The 21,639-nt window shown below is 43.8% G+C and overlaps 1 protein-coding gene across 7 annotated transcripts in view; it reads left to right on the top strand.

Annotated features, from left to right (window-relative positions):
- Nucleotides 1-21,639, top strand: part of akap11 (A kinase (PRKA) anchor protein 11) — a 233,014-nt gene that overhangs the window by 22,937 nt on the left and 188,438 nt on the right. For 6 of the 7 annotated variants that reach the window (XM_055059790.1, XM_055059792.1, XM_055059796.1 and 3 more), the window contains 3 exons: nt 160-203; nt 523-722; nt 1,617-3,428. In XM_055059790.1, the coding sequence (XP_054915765.1) occupies nt 160-203; nt 523-722; nt 1,617-1,787 (415 nt within the window). In that variant the 3' untranslated portion in view covers nt 1,788-3,428. Of the gene's footprint in view, nt 1-159; nt 204-522; nt 723-1,616; nt 3,448-21,639 lie in introns of those variants that run through there. The other variant, XM_055059791.1, reaches the window with a different exon arrangement.

The raw sequence follows: 21,639 nt of genomic DNA, 5'->3' as shown, positions 1-21,639 counted from the left end.
TCTAAATATCCCACTGTGCATGTTGCTTTATCACATAGAATACCTTGAGGTTGCTATGTGACATCTGAAAAGGTTCAGGGGAATACGTTGGAAAGAAGTCAGTGTTCTCAACCTTTGCTGTTTGGTCTCTAACCTGTGTGGCATTCTGTCGTCCAACAGCGATAACACCGAGGACAAAGAGACGGAGGTCAAGGAGTCCAGTGGTAAGCAGCTTCGGCGTTCTGTTCCGTCCGTGTGCCACGCACCGGCCGGGTTCCAGGAGCCAGGTTCCAGGAGCCGGGTTCCAGGAGCCGGGTTCCAGGAGCCGGGTTCCAGGAGACCGGTTCCAGGAGCCGGGTTCCAGGAGACCGGTTCCAGGAGCCGGGTTCCAGGAGCCGGGTTCCAGGAGACCGGTTCCAGGAGCCGGGTTCCAGGAGCCGGGTTCCAGGAGACCGGTTCCAGGAGCCGGGTTCCAAGAGCCGGGTTCCAGGAGACCGGTCCGGAACCGATTGACGCAGAGCTGCTGGCCTTTCTGTGCTGCAGGGACGCTGTGTGCAGACAGGACTCCTGCACAGACCGCGCGCACCACTCTGCTCATCATCAATTCAGACTTCAGGGAGCTCGGACGCGGCCTCCAACACGCGACCTCTGACCCGCAGCTCAGGAGCATGCTGCAATGGGCAGCAGCCTCCGTGGTCGACGTTCCTCAGATCCAGCTGAATGTGGACAGAGAGCTGCAGCAGGTGATGCAGTGAAACTTTGTGAAACTGGTGATTTTGACTGCATGTGGCAGAAACAGTCAGATGGAAAACCACAAACAATGACAGTCATTACTTCAGTGACACATGAAAAGAGAGAAGAAATAAAAACAAACAAAAGTTGTGACTATTATAGAAATATGCAGAAACCTTTAGTTATATATTTTAATGAACTGAACAAATGGTTTTGTTCAGTTCAACTCTAAAGCATTTTTACACAAGGTTAGTTTCTCTCATAGTTCTATGATTTATGATTTGATGAAGAAGAAAAAAATAGTCATAATTTTTTTTAAAAGGTGAAAAACAATGCAGCCTGGCCCAGGCGTTAGGAAGGGCTGACAGGGCCCTGATTGTATTTAGGTTTTTTTAAGATGGGGGACCCAAATTAATAAAAAAAAAACATTTATTTAAAGATTTGTGTTTTGTATGCCTTATTTTATATTATATTATGCATAAATCTCACAACCAAATATTAGAGGAGTTATATTCATATTTTGGGAGTTTTATGAATATAAACAGTATTCAAGTATTTGAAAATGATGAGGTTTTATAAGAAAATTATTATTATTTGCTTGGAAAAGTTATGGAGCCATTGGCGAGTGGATGTATTAAACCTATCATGCATCAATTCATGTACACAACTACATATTAATGTTCTGTAAATCGCCTTAGTAGCAATAGTTTTTCATAGGCACCGAAACTAGCTCCAGCCCACATCCGTGTGAGTCCGGTCCTGACAACCGCAACTTTTCCCACGACTGCATGCAAATTTTTCTGTTGGTCCTCCTCTCATTCCTAGATCATTTCTGTCATCCTGTGTATCTGACCCCTTCTTCTAGCAGGAAGCCATTAACTAGAACCCTGTGTCTGCCCCTTCAGCTGCCCGCTGTGGTGCAGAAGCTCCAGGACAGAAAGTGGAGGGTGGCAGATCTGCTGCACATGCTGCTGCGCTACCAAGAGGAGAGCCTCTGCCACGCTCCGCCGCCGGGAGGAACCAGAGACACCCAGCAGCACCCCCCGCTCTTCCAGTGGCTCCTGGAACACGCTTAAAATCTCCTGATGTTTTTTTGTTTTTTATTATTATTTCAAGAAAGGCCTTTTAGGATCTTGTTAGCCACCAGAGGGCGCCACAGAAACCATGTTCTCGGTTCCATGTGGGCAGCATGTTACAAAGAGCTCCTTGAGCTGCATTTGTGTTGTTTCTCTCCACCTTCCTGTTGTGTTGCTGCAGATTTTTCCTCACATCCCCAGGTCGGATGAACGGAGCCGTCTCCCTTTCTGCCCCTCTTGTTGCCTCCACCCCCACCCACGCTGCCAAGCCTGCCTCTGTTCTGGAGCTGAAGAGTCAGAGACCCAGCCCGTGTGTTTCCAGACAGACACGGATGGAGCTGGGAGAGAGAAATTTTTTTTTATTTTTTTTTTTAGCTTTTTTTCTGACAGGGAATCCCCACAGCTGCTCAGCAGATGATGTCATCACATCCACTGCTCACCTCCATGGTGTTTCCACATGTTCAGAGACCAACCGTGAACCCAAACACACACACACACACGTGCACACACCACACCCTTTTATTATCAGATTCAATTCACAGAGTAGTATTATTCCACCGTTTAGTTGATCATCTGAAACTTCCTGTCTTTCGGTTCGCTTCGGTGACGTTTCTGTGAACAACTGAGGGTCTTCATCGTAATTCATCAGTGTGCTGCCAAACGCTCAGAAATATAAGCTGAGAAACCTTTTTCTGCTGCTGTCACCTTGTGTTGATATAAGAAGCCATAATCGTGGCTTCAGAGAGAGAAATATTTTTTAAAAAATGCCTCATGAAGGAGTATTGTTGTTCACTGCAAAAATACAAAATCTTACCAAGTATTTTTGGTCTGAGTTCTAGTGCAAATGTCTTGAAACACTAGAAATAAGACAAATCTAACTTACAAGTGACTTGTAAGTTACAAGGAGCTTGTTCTAAGTCATTAATGCCTTGACATTTATTTTCAAAAAGTGTGAGTTCCACTACCAGATCATTTCATTAACAAGTGCTTTTGTTTTAAAGGGGACCAATCATGCAAAATTCAGATTTTGCACATTTTTGTTCACCTATTTGGGTTTCTGCTGCTTCTAAGAACAAGCAGAGTGCTTTAAAAGAAAACCAAACCCAGCTTTCTTTGTTTTGTGTTTTTTTTGTCAATGAATTAAAGTCTTTTGGCGTCTGGAAAATGAGCCGTTTCAAAAACCTTCGGAATGTCACCTAGCAACCCAAACAAAGTCCAGCCCTTCAGTGAAACAGACGTTTCGATCAATATTAAGGAATTATTCACATAAGCTCTTTAAGTTTACTCAGATAATTGAACTATTGAAACGAATTGATGAAAATTGAAACGAGATGAAAAATACTGGGTCAGATTTTGTTGTTTTTTGTAGAGAATTGAATCTGTTTGCTTCATTATATCGTCCTCAGTTGACAAACTTAGTAAGAAACCCCAGAGTGCATGATGTTTACTAAAGTTAAGAGTAATTTAATATAAACAAAAATCATATATAAATATATATATTTTTTTTTTTTACAGAAAAGTATCTAATCGAACATGACATGCTGCTTAAACTGTCTCACTGGTGGGGAGCTGCCAGGTCCAGTAGCTGCCATCCAGGACTCCTGTCATCTATGGAGGAGGCGGGGCTGTGTGTGTGTGTGTGTGTGTGTGTGTGTGTGTGTGTGTGGTGTGTGTGTGTGTGTGTGTGTGTGTGTGTGTGTGTGTGGGGGGGGGGAAGGTCAGTTCGGGGAAGCTCCAGTGACACAGACAGTAATTAAAGATGCAGCCCACAGACCAGTGACATGTGTATAGCTGGAAGCAGGACTCACTCACTCACACACTCACACACACACTCACTCACATACACATACTTTGTGTCACCTTCAGGTGTGTGAAGGCCACAAACATGTGACCCTCGCTGGTCACCGTCGCGAGCCCTCTGCCGCTCCACAGTCCAAACCGTCGTCCGTCCTGCAAACCTAAATGACTCTGTATTTAATTTATTGTTTTGATATGAAGAAGCCGAAGCGCGTCGTCCATGCTGGGGGGTTCTGCGTTTAAAAGAATACAACAGGAAGTCTCAGCTGTCATTGTTACTCTAAAGTCCAGTGTTGGCGGTGCTGTTCGCCTCCATGGCTCAATCACTTCTTCTTCTTTCTGCTGTCTTCTCCTGAGCGGCGTTGCTGTCAGCAGCTGCGTTTCCATTTGAAATTGGTTTTAGGTCGCACAGCTCCTGTGATGCGAAAACGTTTTTGCATCGCAGTGCGCTACAAAATACGCTGATTCTGCTACAACTGAAAAACCACCTCATCCTAGCACAAAGACTTTCCTTGAATTTTTTTTTTTTTTATCATGTCAAGATTGGCATTTCCATGATTTGAATTTATGTTCGTAACTCCAGTTTGCATAACTGAGTGAAAACGTAGCTCTTGTTTCTCACCACTTCCCAGTGTGACGCGGTTCGATTCTTCCGTCATCCTGAAGGTGTTTGTTTGGAAAAATTGTTGCTAAAAGTATCCAGATCGACATCCTAACAGCAACGAAGGGTTTTTGAAGTATTCCTCCAAGAAGTGTGAGAGTTTGTTGGTTTACAATAACAAGAATGTAACAGGAGACACAGGTTTCCTCCTGCCGTGTCTCCAGCAGTTTGGGACCTCCAGGTTTCATCCTTCTCTTTTCACAATTGATTTGAACTATTTACATTCCTTCTCATTCCCCTGCGCGACCTCTATGACTTTGCTGTTGTTGTTAGTGAAAGCGGAATGTGTTCCCAACCTGCCAGGACTCCATTTAGAGGCTGATTTACTGTAAATCTGTTTTGCTACAGTTGTTTCTAGTGTTTCCTGCTCCTTTCCCACTGCATCATAGAGAGAAACAAAAAGAAAGAAAAATGACCTCACCGCACCACCTGTTGCTTCCTTCTGAACATCCCTGCCAAATGAAGATATTTAATAGTTTATGTTAAATTATATGACAGTGAATTTGTTCTCCTTAGTGACATTGCTGACTAGTCTAAGCTTGAACTCTAACTTTGTTGATGTTAAAGCTTGTTGTGAGAATAAAGCTTTTTATGTGCTGAAAGGCTTTGGCTTCTTTTAATGTGTCTGTCAAACATTGATTTGTGCATGTTGGACTGTATGGGGCGTGTGGTACTGTACAGTTTGGTATCGCTGATACAGCAGTATCGGTACCGATACCGATAGTTTTTGTCTAGGTTTGACATATATTGTCAAACTTCTGTTCTTTACGTAATTATTTTTGTTCAAACCTTGGACAGAGTTTGGACAAAGATTATAGGAGCTACAAAATACTGTAATAACAATATGACAATAGAAAAACAAACAAAACTCCAAAAACACAGTTTGAGAGCAAATAAAACAAAAATCTTTTTATGGTGGAGTTGAAACAAAAGCATTGATTTAATTATTCGTTTTAAATGGTGACTGTTAAACATCCAAATTAATCACAGAGTTGTCGTGAATTCCACTCAGTGGACACATTTTGACGTCTTTCAAGTAACTTGTTAATGTTACTTAAACATCCCCATTTACACCTCCGCTTTCTAAGCTGCAGACTTACTGGAGGACACCGCGGCCTGCAGCTTGAGCAGCAGTCAAAGTAACGATTAACTGCAGCCGTAAACAGGAACAAGACCACATCAAACCGGTCTTGGTGCAAGTTCCCTTCCCCAATTAATCTCAACAACACCCTGATGACAGGAGAGTCGGAGAGTTGACTTCCAGCAGATAACAGGCCCTTTTGTTGAACACACAGATTATGTCAGAGACAATAAAGGCTTTCACTGCAAAGCAGGTTCCTCCTCCTCCTCAGAGGAAACCGAAAGGACTGTTTATAAAAGATGGTTTTGATAAGAACGCTTCGTCTCTTCCTTCTCCCTCCACACAAGCAGAAAAGCGACTGAGTGCGTGCCCCATCATATGCAGCGAGACGACGGTTGCCACTGTGGACAGTCAGCGTCTCGGTGTTTGCAGTGGATGAATGGAGGTGACTGTCCTCCAGGTTGGAGGAGGGAGGCTGCAGGTAGGCTAATTGCAGGCTGTGCAGTGATACAGGAGGCGAGGAATGTGTCTGAGGAGCCCGTCTTTGATGCTCCGAGTCGCAGGACGCCTGCTGACAGGGCCTCATCATGCAGCCGTGCCGCTCACCAATTCTTCAGCGTGGGAGTCCTGACTGAGTGAAGTCATTCCCAGCAGGCTTTAAATTAAATCTGTGCCCACTCTTTCCCTCCAGGAGAGAGAGAAAGGCGTGGGCAGGCTCTGACTCCCAGCAGGAGTCAGGACCGTTTATAAAAGATGGTTCTAATAAGAATGCTTCGTCTCTTCCTTCTCCCTCCACACAAGCAGAAAAGCGACTGAGTGCGTGCCCCATCAGATTTGGTTCATTATAGATTCATTCCACATGCACTGACGTTGCTTCATGAAAACACGACAGACATCTAAGGTCAGAAAGATCAGAATCTCTTGTCAAACATCAAAATATTTTTGAGAAAGTTAATTCCAAAAAGAGCTTTTGGTCCTTCAAACGAGCCTAATAGTAACACATGGCATCATTTGTTGAACATGACTGCATTTGATTTTCTCTCTCTTTTGAAACTTCATATTTTAATATTGATACAGCAACTTTTTTCAGTTTTAATTTTGTTTTGTGGCTTTAAGTTTGTCTTGCAGACTATATGAGAAGTTCTCTATAAATACCAATCCCTCCATCATCCACTCAGTTTGATTTATTTGATTTGATATATTTTGTGTTTTTCCATTCAGTTTTTCATTTCCATTTTCTTCATTCCAGCATTTCTTCATTCCTTTGCCCTGGGTTTACCCTCCAGTTTGAGTTGTTTGCTTTGTCGTAACTGTGACTTAAGTCTCTTGCATGAAAGCTCTTCTCGCTGCTGCTTTTGCCATGAACAAAAGCAGCATTTAAAGCCCAAACCGATAGCATTTCCTTCTCGGTGAGGCAGATTCTGACCCCAGAGTTTCCTGGTTGGATTCCTGCTCCTTCCTGGGGGTTAGTCCGGGGTGGAGACCTGTGTCAGGAAGTTCACCTGGCGTAAGTAAAACATCTGCCAAGTCTGTGTGTATGCAGCTGTGGGGTGGAGGAGAGTGCTGTGGCAACTTCTGTGGAGGAGGGAGGTGAAGAAAGAACAGCAGAAAGGAGTTTGGCTCTGAATGAATTGATACAGTATCTTTAATTGTGAAAACAAAAAAACTGGTTTTATTTACTTATGCTATATCTGTTTTTTGTTTCACAAATGGTATGGCAAAAATAATTCATACACTTTTCGAAAAACTAATAGAAATTAATTTAGTACTGACATTACAGCACTGTTATTTCCTTTCCACGTTAAAGGAAGGCTTGTTCCGAATTCACAGAGAATACGGAAAGTTGGGAAGTGAAAAAAAAAACAGACATGAGGCTGAGAAGCAACAACACAAAGCAGGAAACTCTGGATGTTCACAAAACACTGCTACTGACTGTAAATTTGAAGAGAAAGCACAACAAAAAAGAAATGGATCGCCATCCAACTAGTGACAGCAAGTTTGAAAAAGTTTGTGAAAGTCAGAATCAACAGGACAATTTTTATTCCATACATGCAAATTTCATAGGGGACACAGCGCAGTTCAATGCAAAGCACAACATGAAGACAGTTCTGTCAGATTTGCTCAGTCCCTTAAAAAATATGCAGCTATAGACAGTAGATGATGTTCTCAGAAAAACTGTTTAAAAGGCAAAACTTCATCTGCATGATTCTTTACAAACCCAAACATTAACTGTAGAAACTGAAGGATACTCGAATTTTTCAGTGACTCACTGAGCTGTTATTTAGTTTTGTAATCAGTGTAGCTGTTTCCCATCCCTGCTGCATGAGCCAGCTTGTGGGACCCATGAAGGGGTATTCCAGGCCAGAACCGATGGATTACGTTTCTTTGTTCCTTTGAATTTTCCGCTCCAGCCTCAGAAACACGTTTGATGTCACACAGGTTTTGGTTTGGATTAAGGTCGGGGGATCAGGTTGATTGCTCCATAACTCGTCACTCACCAGGCAGCGTGGCCTCTGCGTGAATTCAGATGTGTTCACAATGACACGTGATCGTAATATTAATCCCTGAGACCAAAGTATGCTGAACATTTTCACAGAATGAATCCTGAACCACGAATTGCGTTTCCATTAACTTTAAAACTGAGCAAACTGGAAGAATGAAAATGAATTTGCTTAATTTTGACAAAACTCCTGTTTTTTGATGAAACGTTTTCGCACTAGCATGAGGTGGTTCATTGGCCATATAGAAATTTGTATATTTCCTGCTTCACGCGAGTCGTGTGGTCAGAAACCAGATGTTACTGGCGGAAAAGACGACAGGAAGTGGTCAGAGGATGATGGCGCTGCAGGTTCTTTAAGGACTTATCAAGCAGGCAAACTCATTCATATGTGACTCTAATTGCATTTCTTATTTAATGGAAACATTGTGAAACTGTTTTATTGACATTAGCAGAATATCAACAAAGGTTTGTGCACATTGGTAGTAGAAACACAGCTTGTGACATTCTGCAGTAATCGCTCGAGATCTTGTCAGGTAACTTTGGGCTGGTGCTGATCATCTGTTGAGCGTCTGACATTTTTACTGCTCTTAGATCCGTCAGGAAGGTGCTTTTCCTTTTCCCCGGATTTTCCAGCTACACACCAGCTGTCTAATCAAAGCAAACCATTCTCCTTGTGGTATTAGAAATGTATTTGCTGCCTTTCATCTTTTAATATGGGCCACCTGTTTGACTCCCGTTCCCAGAATGAGTGATGTCACTGAGGGAACGCCACGCTGATGAACAAGTGCTGAATCTGTTATGCACTCCTACACATACTAGGGAATTTTTTGCAATGTAGAAATATAATTTGTATCATAAACAAGAATCATTGTGATCAGAGATGTTGGGCTGTTGTAGTTTTCAACCCATGTGAGTATAAATAAAGGAGCGATATCATCTGAAACATAAATTGGATGTGTCCTCAATTGAGACTAGCTTCTTAGAGAAAAAGAAAAAAACAACAACAACTGTTAGCTTCTGAAAAATTCAAGATGGACTCCATGGTCATTGTCAAAATGGTCAAAATGTATTTTTGCAATAAATTTGCAAATTTTGTAGTGGAGAACGCTAATGGCACACTGCTGAACACATAAAACATTAGTGCAAGCTAAGGTCAAACTGGAAAGCAATTTTTAAAAATAGCTGCAGCTAACACTAACCTGCCAAACAAATGAAAAACAATTGGCAGAAGCCAATGCTGAAAACAAAAACATCGACAGAAGTGAACTCTAAACCGCTAAACCCATTTTAAAAAATGAGCAGAAGATACTCAGTCCCAGGTTTGTCATCTTATTTTTCTACATATTCTTACTTTACAGTTTCTATGAATATGATCACCATAGTCGAAAACATATGATGTGACATAAAGTTCTTCCAAGTCATGAGAATGTGTAGCATCATAAGGCAAGAGGTGGTATAAACAGATCAAAAACAGTGTCCATCTTGAAAAATGGCCGCCATCTTGAAATTTAAGTGGCCAGTGGGAAATATGAAAAACATACGACCTCAGTGGTGAGCATGCACATTTTTATGCTTGAACCCACACATTTCTACAGTTACATCCTGCACTGGCGGCAAAACTCATGGAAAGTAAGTAACTATGAAAACAGAGCACACCTCCGAGTGACCAATAACAGAACATTACCAGATTACTCCAGCACAGATCTAACCATATTTTTCAACATGGGTCATCTTTTATTTGTAATTGGGATCATTAATATTTTCACATTATTTAAATTCACCCTCCGGATCGGTCTTCTTCAAGGAAAAATTCGATGAGTTTAGACATCCTAATTTGAGTAAACATACCAATGATTATGTGGTTGAGAGGCACAGACCAAATCTAATGTGAAGTGCGTCAGCTGATGCTTTACGTGGCCACAGCACAGTGAGTAGCCAGGATGGAGCTGGGTAACACTCTTACTGAGACGTGACCACGAAAAACCCCAATCAAAGAGTTCAGCAAGCGTCACAGGAGGGCGACCGCAGGAATGCTGCTCTGACACACGGCCTGCTTTCCTAAAAAATTCTTCGTATTGATGTTTTCTGACAGGATTTTGTTGTTGGCCTCAGTGACGACCGTACCGGACAGACAGTAAGTCTGTCTATATGCTGAGTCAGTCAGCGCATGCGGGTAGAGACGGCGGCCCCGGAACAGATCAACCTCTGCTTCCTGATGGAGTGGGCTGATGTCTCTGTCTCTGACATCAGATCAGTCTGGGACCTGGCCCGGATCCCCACACTGAGATCCATTGACATCACTTCCCTCCCAAACAGTAACAAATGGATGGGTTGTTGGGAGAGTCCGATGAATGAGGAAAAAAAAGGAAAGGAGGCAGTTTGAGTCAAGCACTTGGAATCCATGATATACTGTAGTGGGCTTTGTGTTAGAAAGGGGAAAACCAGCTACATCATCCCTGCAAGTCTTTTGTTTACCCCAGACATCAGGACAACTCCTTTTTTATCCATTAGCTCTTTCTTTCATCACAATGGACTAATAGGTGTGAACGTTTAATGAGTGGCTGAACTGCATCACCGGGGTTGTTCTGAGATCATGCTGGGTGACCTATTGTACCACAGTATGTGGAACAAAGAGGCTCCTCACGCTGGAGCTCATTCACAGCAAACTTTCTTTAGGATCTTTAGATGATCAAACGTTTTCTTTTTTTTGTTGTTTTTTTGCAGTTTGGACATCCAACAGGATTTCCTGCCAGGATGCATGAAAAGGCAGGCGTGCTAAAGTCGTTTCCACGAGGGAACATGTAAGAAATTAAAAATACTTTTGTTCTATTGCTTTATCCCAAACCAGACGCTTTGTTGCCTCGAGTGCTTGTGGTGACGACAGCAGCGTATTCGCCATAACGTTGAGTGGAGGACTGCACACCACTTGCATTAACTTAACTACTGTTCCCTGTTTCAGCTGCAGTTATGGAAAGTGCCAAAAAGCGTTCAGCACCCAGAAGAATCGCACCAAAATAACTCAGCACAGCTATTAACTCAGCACAGATGGTTTAGATGTTAGTGGTTAACATCTAAACCACTGGCAAACAAAAGCGAGTGAACGCATAAGTGGAAATGTCCAAATTGTGCCTCAAGAGTCAATATTCCGGGTGGCCAGTATTATTTAATTGCTTTAACTCTCTTAGCCATGGAGTTCGCTGGAGCCTCACTGGTTGCCACTGGTAACCTCTTCTCTGAGGAGCAGGTGGATGTTAGAGGCCGTGCGCTCCTCCACCCTCTTTTTGAGAATACCCCACAGACGCTGAATCGGGTTTAGATCTGGAGACGTAAATCCTGAGCAAGAGTCAGCACCTTCACCCCGAGTCTCTTTAGCCAAGGCAGCGGTCGTCCCGGTGGTGTGTCTGCTGTCGTTATCATGTTGGAATACCTTCCCTTCCATACTGAAGGGAGAAGCTCATGCTCTGCTTCAGTCTGCCATACTACATGTGGAGATTAATTGACCTCTGGATGAACTGCAGCACCATAACACTCCCTCATCCTCTAGACCAGGGCTGGGCAATCCTGGTCCTCAAGGGCTGGTGTCCTGCAACTCTTGGATGTCTCCCTGGTCCAGCACACCTGAATGAAATCACTGAGTCTGACTGCACCTCCTCAGTGCAGTCAAGTTCTCCAGTCCTGCTAATGACCTCATTATTTGACTCAGGTCTGTTGAAGCAGAGACACATCTAAACGTTGCAGGAGACCGGCCCTCCAGTCCTGGAGTTGCCCATCCCTGCTCTAGAAAAAACACATCTTTATACTCCTGACCAGGTTGCTGCTACCGTCTGACACCATGTGACTCAAATGTGTTTGTCTTGGTCTCTCTGACCACAGGACACGGTTGCCAGTGATCCCTGTTCTGTGTCCTGGTTGTCTTTAGCAAACTGTTTATGTACTTTGTGGTTTCTTCCTGTTAAATGGGACTTTTTCCTCTTCAGCTGGAATTGAGAGATTCATTCCTCTTCAGTGATCCACCTGCTGCACAGCAGATGGATCCCAACTCTAGGAACCACCTCGAGGTGATGTTTCCTACCAACTCTAGGAACCAACCTTGCTCTGTCTAAAACCTTAGCACGGGTGTGTCCGACCGTGGTGTGTGGCAGGAAAAGTTGTGAATAATAGAAACAAAAGACCTTAAGATACAATTAGAACAGGTTTTGTTATGTGTGGTAACAACACTTTATCTTCCTTTGAGTTCAAAAGAACGTTTTCATACCTGAATGAGTCTCAGATCCTTCACTACAGCACCGCTACACTTATAAGCAACATGAGAAGGATGTACATATCGGTCCCTTACCTGGACTATTTATGGCTTCTATTACCATAAATAAAAAGCTACTCCCTGGGGAAGAAACTGATGCTGTTATGTTTTTACAGATGTCATGGCAAAAGAGGCTGTGGTGGTCAGCCTTGACTTTGTGAGAAAAGCCGTGGCTTAACGGCAGATCCCACAGAGTGACCAGCGGAGAGGAGAGCGCCACCCGTCGTGTTTCCAGGCCTGTTGTGCGCCCGTTTCCACAAGTGACCACGCAGCCACACCGGTGCTGCCGGGGTGTGCCTGAAAGCCGGACAATAACTCGCAACTCTCCAACTCCCAGGGCAACCCAAACCCTTTTGCACTGTGAAAACTATCAGCGTGGGAAAGAAGGGATGGACAGCCCCAAACGAAAAAGAGGAGAGCGGCGGTTTGTGTCAAAGGAAGTCGTCGACTCGTCCTAAGGTTACAAGCGTTTCTCTGAAAAGATCAGGAGGAGAGGTTACTGGTGCTTCTCAAAGCAACTGCTCTGTTTTGACTCTATGGAGATTGAAAACAGCAATCGGAGCTCGGTGTGGACTTGGCAACCTGGTAAATAATATTGGATGTTATCTGTGAACCTGAGTAGAGATCCTGCCTGACTCACAGGAACAACAGACAGACACCCCTCAGCCGGAGCGCTGCCGTCCCCACCCAAGACGTAAGGAAGACCTGGGGAGGCTTCAGTAATGGTTTGCCTCATCCTGTGTTGCATCTCTGCTCATCTTCAGCCAGTTTACACCCACTGCTCTGTTGACTCAGGTGCGTGTGTGTGTGTGTGTGTTTAAATTAGGATTTGATGGAACACGAATGAGGAAAGACCTTGGCAAATCCATTTTTCTTTATAAATGATCTCAGAGCACTTCCTCCACGCCCACATCGGAGAAGACACTCTGGTCTGGGTTTTTTGAGACTGGGCATGAGCACATCAGCTCTGACCACAGAGAGGAAGTAAAGGGCAAAACTGGGAGATCCTGGAGAGGCCTGGATGAATGGAGATGTCTCCAGCTGATTAGTTTAAACACAGGGCTTTCCTTCTGGCTCCAGACACTTCCTGGTCTGGTTGCGTGGCAGCTAAAATCGGCTGAAGGCTTTTTATTGAACAGAGGAACTGTTTAAATGATTTAGTCTGGAGGGGGCAGTTAAGGTATTTTCAAGATGTTGGTTTAGGTTGTGGTATTTCCCCACATCACACACTAATGTATTAAGCCACATTTTGTCACATTACAGCCGTAAACGTCAGTGTGTTTACGGGGACCGTGACCGACCCAGAGTTCTGCGTAACACCATGAATAATTGAAACCCCAACATCGTCTGCTTTTTATGTGTCGCTTTCTCATGACATAACCGAAGCCTGAGATGTTGCTGAAATTTAAGGATGCTTTATTAACGTGCTGCAAAATTAACTTTACTTGAATTAATTTGTGAAAGCTACTGTAGTCTTTTACATGGAATTTGCATCTGAGTTTGCTCTTTCTCTTCAGCCTTTCCGCTTTGATGCCGTACGTTATACCATCCATCCATCCATCCATCCATCCATCCATCCATCCATCCATCCATCCATCCATCCATCCATCCATCCATCCATCCATCCATCCATCCATCCATCCATCCATCCATCCATCCATCCATCATCCATCCATCCATCCATCCATCCATCCATCCATCCATCCATCCATCCATCCATCCAAACGTACATAACCCAAAAGGTTTTTATTAAACCCTCACTCATAAATAAAAACTGCGCCCAGAAAAAAAAAAAAAAATTGCCTGATTACATATCAGATCTCACCCATTTTTGCTTAAACCACAGAGATGAATTCTCATAGGACATTCACGGTCTTTGAAATATACGAGGTTACTTGCGGGAGATTACTTACTTTGCAGAATAGTAAAAATAGTAACAGTGACATTTGTAAAGTAATTTTTTTTTTTTTATTGAAAAATACACATTTTAGTCAGTAAAAGTTCCTAAAAGTAAAGGTTAAAACCCCATCTGTTGCGTTTGAACCATAATAATTGGAACATTGACAAACAGATTCGATGTGTGCTGATGGTTTTAAAGATGACACTCGACAAAATGTCACGTTTGTTTCTGGTTTTCACAACTGTTGACTATATGATGTGTTTTCTGTTTCATGATGTAAAGCACAGTAAACTGCACTGTTGCTGAAATGTAACGTACAAATAAGCTTGATTGCTTTATTGATTGACAGACATGGGCAATTCACACGGGACTAGCAACACGAACAATCTCTGTGATTATTACAAATAGCATGTGGTCCTATAAGGTCTAACACTCTATAGTCACCCTGATCACACCAGCTCTGCAGTAAAGCATGGTGGCGACAGGGTCATGCTGTGGGGAGGCTCCACTTCAGCAGAGACAAAGACACCGATCAGAGTCCAGGGCAAACCTGGACCAAAACACGTTTCTTTCTCCTAAAGACCTTTGACCCGGCTAGAGGTTCACCTTCCAGCAGGACGACGACCCTAAACACACGACCAGCTGCGGTGAATGTTCTAGATTGAAGCAACCTCATATGACTGAGTGGAACCATTGAAGAACACGTAGAAGTTCCTGAGAAAATCTGTGATGAGACTCTGACTGACCGTCATCTGTTTTACAAAGAAGTCTGTGGAAAAACATGAGAGTCTGAAAGAGCGAAGCTGGAGGAAAACTCGCCGCAACCACAGGTTGATTCCAGAAAATACTGACTAAGCAACTTTGGAGAAGGTCCAGTCTTGCAGCTTCCACTTGGACGTGAAGCAGGTTGGTGAGGAAGCCTGCTGATGGAGGGCATTATGGGTAAGAAGGAGGACATACTTGATGTGTGGGGCCTGGTCTCTGCACTGCAATTTGATGTAAACTATCCCATTGTATCTCTGGCTGAATCCTCAGGGTCTTTGTGCTGCAGAAAGACAAATCTCCGCCAATGTCAGGTCCCTCATACCCTGAAACAGTTGTTTTCAGCAGAGCACGGTGCCGGCACCATCATGTTTCGCTGTGGGAATGGTGAGTTGTGTGCGTTTCTGCGCAGTCTTAGTTTTCCACGAAGAGTTTCATTTCTCCCCACTTGATCAGAGACCGTCTTCCTTGTCACGTTCTTCAAGCTTTCTATCAACGATGGCTTCTTCTTGTCACTTTTATTTGAAGTCTACATTTGCGACAAATACTTGCAAACAGGTTGGTAAGAATTTTGGGGTTTCGTCGAATGTAACAGACTTTGCCGTTGGTAGGCAGCAGCTCCACCATTTCCTCACTAATTCCTGCACTTCTCCCCTCTCTGGTTTCAAAACAGGCTGAACCCAGCGGAATCCTGCTGGTCACTTTGAAGCCAAAATAGCCACGGCTAGAACCAGAGCCAGACTGACCGGTCCCTGCTCACCATGACTCCACAGTCTGTCTCTGCACCCTGAACCCTCACCCTTGACCCCAGAGACCTCTGCCATCAAAGGCGATTCATGGTTTCAACTTCTACTCAACTGCAAGATTTGAGAGAGAGAGAGGGAGAGAGACAGAGAGAAAGAGAGAGAGAGAGAGAGAGAGAGAGAGAGAAAAAAAATCATCATCTGCCAAGGTCTGTTTAACGGCGCTGCGTTTTCATGCTCATATTTCTCTGTATGTAAACATTAGTCGTCTCCCACACGCTCTTGGAGCTCTACGCAGGAGCTGGCTGCTTGTGGGAAATCCTCTTCCTCACTAGCATGTGGCTCCTCCCACAGCCTTTTGTCCAACATGTCATCACCAACAGGATGCGTTTAGATCAAGATGCTCATTAGGAAGTTCACAAGGCATCGTTTCTGCTGCCGGCTTCGCTATTGTCACACATTACGTCCTTCCACAGAGTCCTGAAGACGGCCTGCTTCCATTGGCCGCTTTGTCCAAACTCTCCCACACTCTCCAAGCCACACACATCAGCTGAAACTGTATCCGCCTAATGGCCTGGAATACCCCTGCTCAGGCTGATCATCACTCCAATTTTCTCTTCAAACTGGCAGTTTTGATAAAACCGCGAGATGGTGCGATGTGACGGGAGAGGTGGAGGTGGGGAACGGGGTGTAAACATTGGAGTTGCCATGGAGGCGGCTATTAAATTGTATGTGTGTGTGTCTCGTTGTAAACTTGGAATGACCCTCTTTCCATAGAGGATGTGGGAGTGAGGGGAAAGAGACAATTCTCAGTCTTTCATTCCTCGGGTCTTGCAGGGCAGAAAGATGAAAGAGGCTCGATGATAAACAGTGGAAAAACCTGGGAAGGTTCTACCTTCAGTCCGGGTTTCTCATGCATCCGGAACCCGAGACGACACACGATCGTCTCGGTGCGCACGCCGAATCGAAGGCCAACGCAGCAGCCGCGTCGGGACGGCAGGATGCGTGCCATCAAATATTTATGCGCCGGGCAGCAGCTCCACCATTTCCTCACTAATTCCTGCACTTCTCCCCTCTCTGGTTTCAAAACAGGCTGAACCCAGCGGAATCCTGCTGGTCGCTTTGAAGCCAAAATAGCCACGGCCAGAACCAGAGCCAGACTGACCGGTCCCTGCTCACCGTGACTCCACAGTCTGTCTCTGCACCCTGAACCCTCACCCTTGACCCCAGAGACCTCAGACAGAGACAAACCACTGATGTCAGGCGGCAGGGTGCAGCGTGAGATTGCAGGGTTTATCACCGGGGTGAGCGCCGGGTCATGGTTGACTAGGAATGCTCTGCAGGCCAGAGATAATACTTTACTATAACGATGCGAGGGTTGGCATGGTGTCTGAAGTTGTATCTTTGAATGCAGACAGTTTTTTTCTCCTTTCTACTGTACCTCATTCATCTTTTTTTTATTGCCTCCATCTTTAGTTACGAGGTTTTTGTCAAGCTGGCATCCTCTGCTGGAGTGTCAGGTTCCACTTTCTGTCAGGCTGCCAAGAGCAGCACACAGGAGCGTGAAGAGGGATCGGGGCGGTTCGGGGCGGGCTGACAGGCTGCTCTGCTGCTGCTGAGGTTGGGTCCGGTTTGCTCTTCTCCAGCCCAGAAAGAAGGGAACCACCTCCTGGGTGCGGGGGCCAGTTACCCCTCTGGGCAGACGTTGCCCACAGGGGTATGTGGAGAGTGAGGGGGTGAATGGTGTACATTTTCACGCATGTTTACATTGGGTGAGTGGGTGTAAACATCTGTGTGTGAGCATGAGGGTGGGAATGTGTGATTGGGTCTGTGTGTACCTGTTTTCCTCTCCTGGATCATCCTCACGCCTTGCTCCCCCGCCACACTCCCCTCGGGTGCCTGGTGACTTTTCAATGATGTTGTAGTTGTTATTATTATATGTACATAAGTTGTTTGTCGCTATGCTTTATTGGGCTTGTTTTCTCTCTTTCTGCAGGTATGGAGACAGACTTGTGCTCTTCCTTCTCTCCTTTACTCCTATCTTCTTCTTCCCCCTTAAACCTTTCTCTTTTTTTTCCATCTCTGTGTCCATCACAGTTGAAATAAGCTCCCAAAAATGTCTAACAAAGTCTTACATGTACATATGAAGTGGCGCAATGTTCCACTTATAGACTCACGCTGGCCCAACATGACAAATCAGGGCCAGCTAAGCATAACCTGCCACTGCCATGTTTGAATGTAGGTTTATTGTTTCTGTTCCACTTTTTTCTCATTTGTCCACAGAACAATTTCTCTTTAAGCTTCGAGATCATCGAGATGTTTCTGGTACATGTGAAGCTGACCTTTATGCTCGATTTGGTCAGCAGTTTTTGCCTGTTTTCTCTCGCCTTCTTGTTGTTTTCATTTTTTGTTTTCCTTCAACAAAAACACACCTGGAGCGCTGCTTTCATTCTTTCATGCAAGATTGAGGAGTCCTATAATCTCCATGGCAACCATTCAGCTGCACAGAATGTCTTGGTGGACTAGAAGAGGAGCAGCTCCTCTTTTTAGCTGCACTTTCCAAAGTCCCACGGTACAGAACATGACTCCCACTCAGCTCCTTCAGACTAGTCAGCAGCAATTAGCAAACACCTGGTGGGACTGCTCACCTGCAGAACTTGTTGCACAAGCTACTTACCAGTAAAACAATATTGTTAAATTGTTAAGGGGAGTTTCAGAAAGAGCAGAAAAATTTACAGAGACAGAGGTCCAATTTCAAGGACTTAAATTACAATGTTAAATTCTTTTAAGCCATATTGGATACAGACAACATTTTCATAACAACCAGAGGTAACATAGTGACTTAATTGTGCTATCAAATGGCACTATGTGCCTGGAAAACACATAATACCGGCCCTTTAAGGGATCACCCAAAATGCCACTTTAACCTGTGTACAGCCTCTACTGAACCACAGCTCACATCTCCCAAATCCTGAATGTACATTTCTGAGGGCACAGGAAACCCGCAGGTCCTAACAGTGCATTAATGACCCCTGACCAAAAGAGGAGTACATCTCGCAGCTACAGAGCCTTACTTCCACCGTCAGTGCCAAGACCCTGCTACGTTGAGCCAAACACAGGAGTCTGCTGGAGCCATAATGTGGGTTCAGAAGGTCCATACCGAGAAACTCCAATCCCTGCGTTTTAGAGGCTAAACATCGACAGGTCTATGCATGTCTTGTAAAAAGTCTGTGGGGGTAATGTGAACTACTACAACATAACCGAAATCATGTGTGGTTTTATGAAGTTTGAAAGTCCATAATGATGGAGTATTAAATGATTGCAGCACCACGAGGTTGGGGAGTGGAAGGGGTGGGGGCGGCTGTAAAAAAACAGCTTTCTCCCACGAACTCCTCTGGCACCTTTAAATTAGTTTGAATTTCGCAAACTCACCCAGAGTTGCAGAGAACGGCCGTGCAGCCGCCCCTCTCCTCCCGTCGTCGCTGCTCCTGCCTAAAATAACCAGGCTCCTGCAGTGTGTTCCCTTTTCCTGCTGGCTTTCTGAAACCCTGCTGTGTTGATGTGCTGGCAGCGGGACAGCTGCGGGGTTGATGGAGGTCACTCTCTGGGCTGACGGGAGCCACCGCCATGTTGAGATGGCACAGAGAGGCACCGCCGCCATGCCTGCAGGCCCCGGGCCCCGACCTGGCGCTCCAGCAGGGACCGTGCATCGCTGCTCTCTCTGATATGTGCAAGAAGGCTTGAATCAGAACATGCAATAAAAGTAATAGCACCATCGGCACACTGTGTAATCACGCAGTTCATTTTAACTATGTTCATTTCTAGTGTTTGTTTCTTCTATTGTTCAGTCTGTTTGCTTTTATTGTAAAGTGATTTTGGGTGTTTTGAAAGGCGCTTCAGAATAAAATGTATTATTATTATTATTATCATTATTTTTATTATTATTATTACTATCGTGTTACATGTTTTTGTGGGATACACATGTAGTATCATCACCTCAGGCCTTTTGAACCAACAATCACATCATATCAAACGTGTTTTATTTACACCTTGATGTGCAAAGAGATCACAACGGTTCAAGAATGAATACGTATGAGTAATAATTTACTTGTTGTGAAATGATGCCACATAAATAAACTAATTTTAATTGAATTATCAATAGTCAGAGATCCTTTCAGGCGAAAACGTCGGGTCTTCATCTGATGACACCGTCTGATCATTTCTGAACAAAACACTTCAAAACATCCAGCCAGTGAGCCTCATGCACAAAACTACCAACATGCAAAATGAATCATGAGAAAAATGAATTATGATAATAACACGATTTCATCAGTTACTGAAACAGAAGTGGCTTCAGCCAGACGTCTGAGATGACCGGATTACAAAACAGGCTGAAATGAGAGAACCAAAAAGTCGACTGCATGGCTGATGTTAAAGGGACGGCATTATGTATTTTTCGTGCACATTTTATAACACAATCAAGTCACTATGTATTATTAAAAAAAAGCTGCACATATCAAATATGACTTCAAATAATTTGAACTCAGTAATTGAACGCCTTGGAATTGGGCCTCTGTCTCTTTCAGACTCTATTAACCCTTCAACAGTTTTTTACCTGCATTTTCAAGCTGAATGCAAATGATTTCATTGAGGCTTATGTTATTTTATTTAATAAAACGGTTCTGTGAAGGCATCAGAGGTTTGCAAGAGAACATTAGTTTAACATTATGAAGAGCAAGAAGACATGGAATTGTGATGGTGATGTCATTTTCCTGGTTGTTTTCTTCTTTTCCAACGATACATCTGCTGGGTGGTTGGGGGGATTGAGGAAAGTTACACTTCAAAAATACAAAATCTTACCAAGTATGTTTTGTCTCGTTTCTAGCGTAAATATCCTAGTACTGTTGAAATGAGACAAAACCAACTTAAGAAACGTTTAATCAATGATGAGATGAAAAAGTCCTACTTCCACTAGCAGATTATTTCACTCATGGGACAAAAGTCTTCTTAACTCAGGTTCAGCCTTTGTTTTACTTCACCGCTTGCTCTGTCAGCTTCTGAAGCTGCGGATCACAGAACAACACATGGAGAAAGTGAGCAAGATGTTGACGAATTCCGAGCAACATGTAAATAACCGCATTGACCTGAAACACTCCATTCAGGCCAAAAACAGAGCTAACATCAGGCGTCCATTTATCAAACAGCAGCAAACAAAACCAAAAATAAGCAGCAGCGTTTGTTTGTTTTTGCCGAATATGTATCTCGACATATTTGGCAAAACGACGCCTGTGGCCTCAGGAGGTGGAGAGGTTTGCCCCCAATCAGAGGGCTGGTGCCTCCAGCTCCTTCAGTCTAATGGCCAAATTGCCCCAGAGCTGGGCAAATTCCTCTGTCTGCTTGTGGACGGGGTTCTTCACCTGGACAAATAACTACTTCAGATTTCTCATCGGAATAAGGAAAGCTGCACTCGCTCCATCCGAGGCTCGCTCACTGGTTCACCGCAGGCAGCCAGCAGAAATATATCATTTCTCAGCTGATACAGACAAATAGCTTAATGAGCAGAAAATAATAACAATAATAATAATAATAATAATAACAAAATAATTAACAAGGTTAAGGACCAGGATCAGACTAACCCATTATTTATCCAAATATTTTGCACACTTGCAACATTTTGTACTGAACAACTACAAAATAATATTCAAATAAATAAAGTCAATGCTGTACACAATTTCTATTCATAAATATCACAAACATAGTTCTAAATTAAGTATTGCATTGCCCATTGCAAAAAATCGCTAAGCCTAATATTGTGCATTTCAAGTTGCCATCTGAATAAAGGTGCTGATGACACAAGTCTGGCTCTTAAAGCTGGTTAAAATAATCTATATATTGGTCTTTACTGTTTTCTTTAGAGCCTGGTTCTAGACCAGATTTACCACATGGGTCTTTGCAGTCAGTATTTTTTATGGGGAACACTTAAAAATGAATTGCACAAAAAGCATAGCAATATATGATGATACACATACATATATTAAGTTGGTGAAAGAGCCACTTATGTCTCCAGAGATTCAGGTTGCAGATTCCTGACCTACCAGATGGGAAATG

The sequence above is a fragment of the Poeciliopsis prolifica genome, unplaced genomic scaffold, assembly GCF_027474105.1.
Source record: "Poeciliopsis prolifica strain line A6 unplaced genomic scaffold, Auburn_PproV2 SCAFFOLD056, whole genome shotgun sequence".
NCBI classification, from domain to species: domain Eukaryota; kingdom Metazoa; phylum Chordata; class Actinopteri; order Cyprinodontiformes; family Poeciliidae; genus Poeciliopsis; species Poeciliopsis prolifica.
Note: the sequence above shows the minus strand (reverse complement) of the source record. Positions and strands in the feature narration are given on the sequence as shown.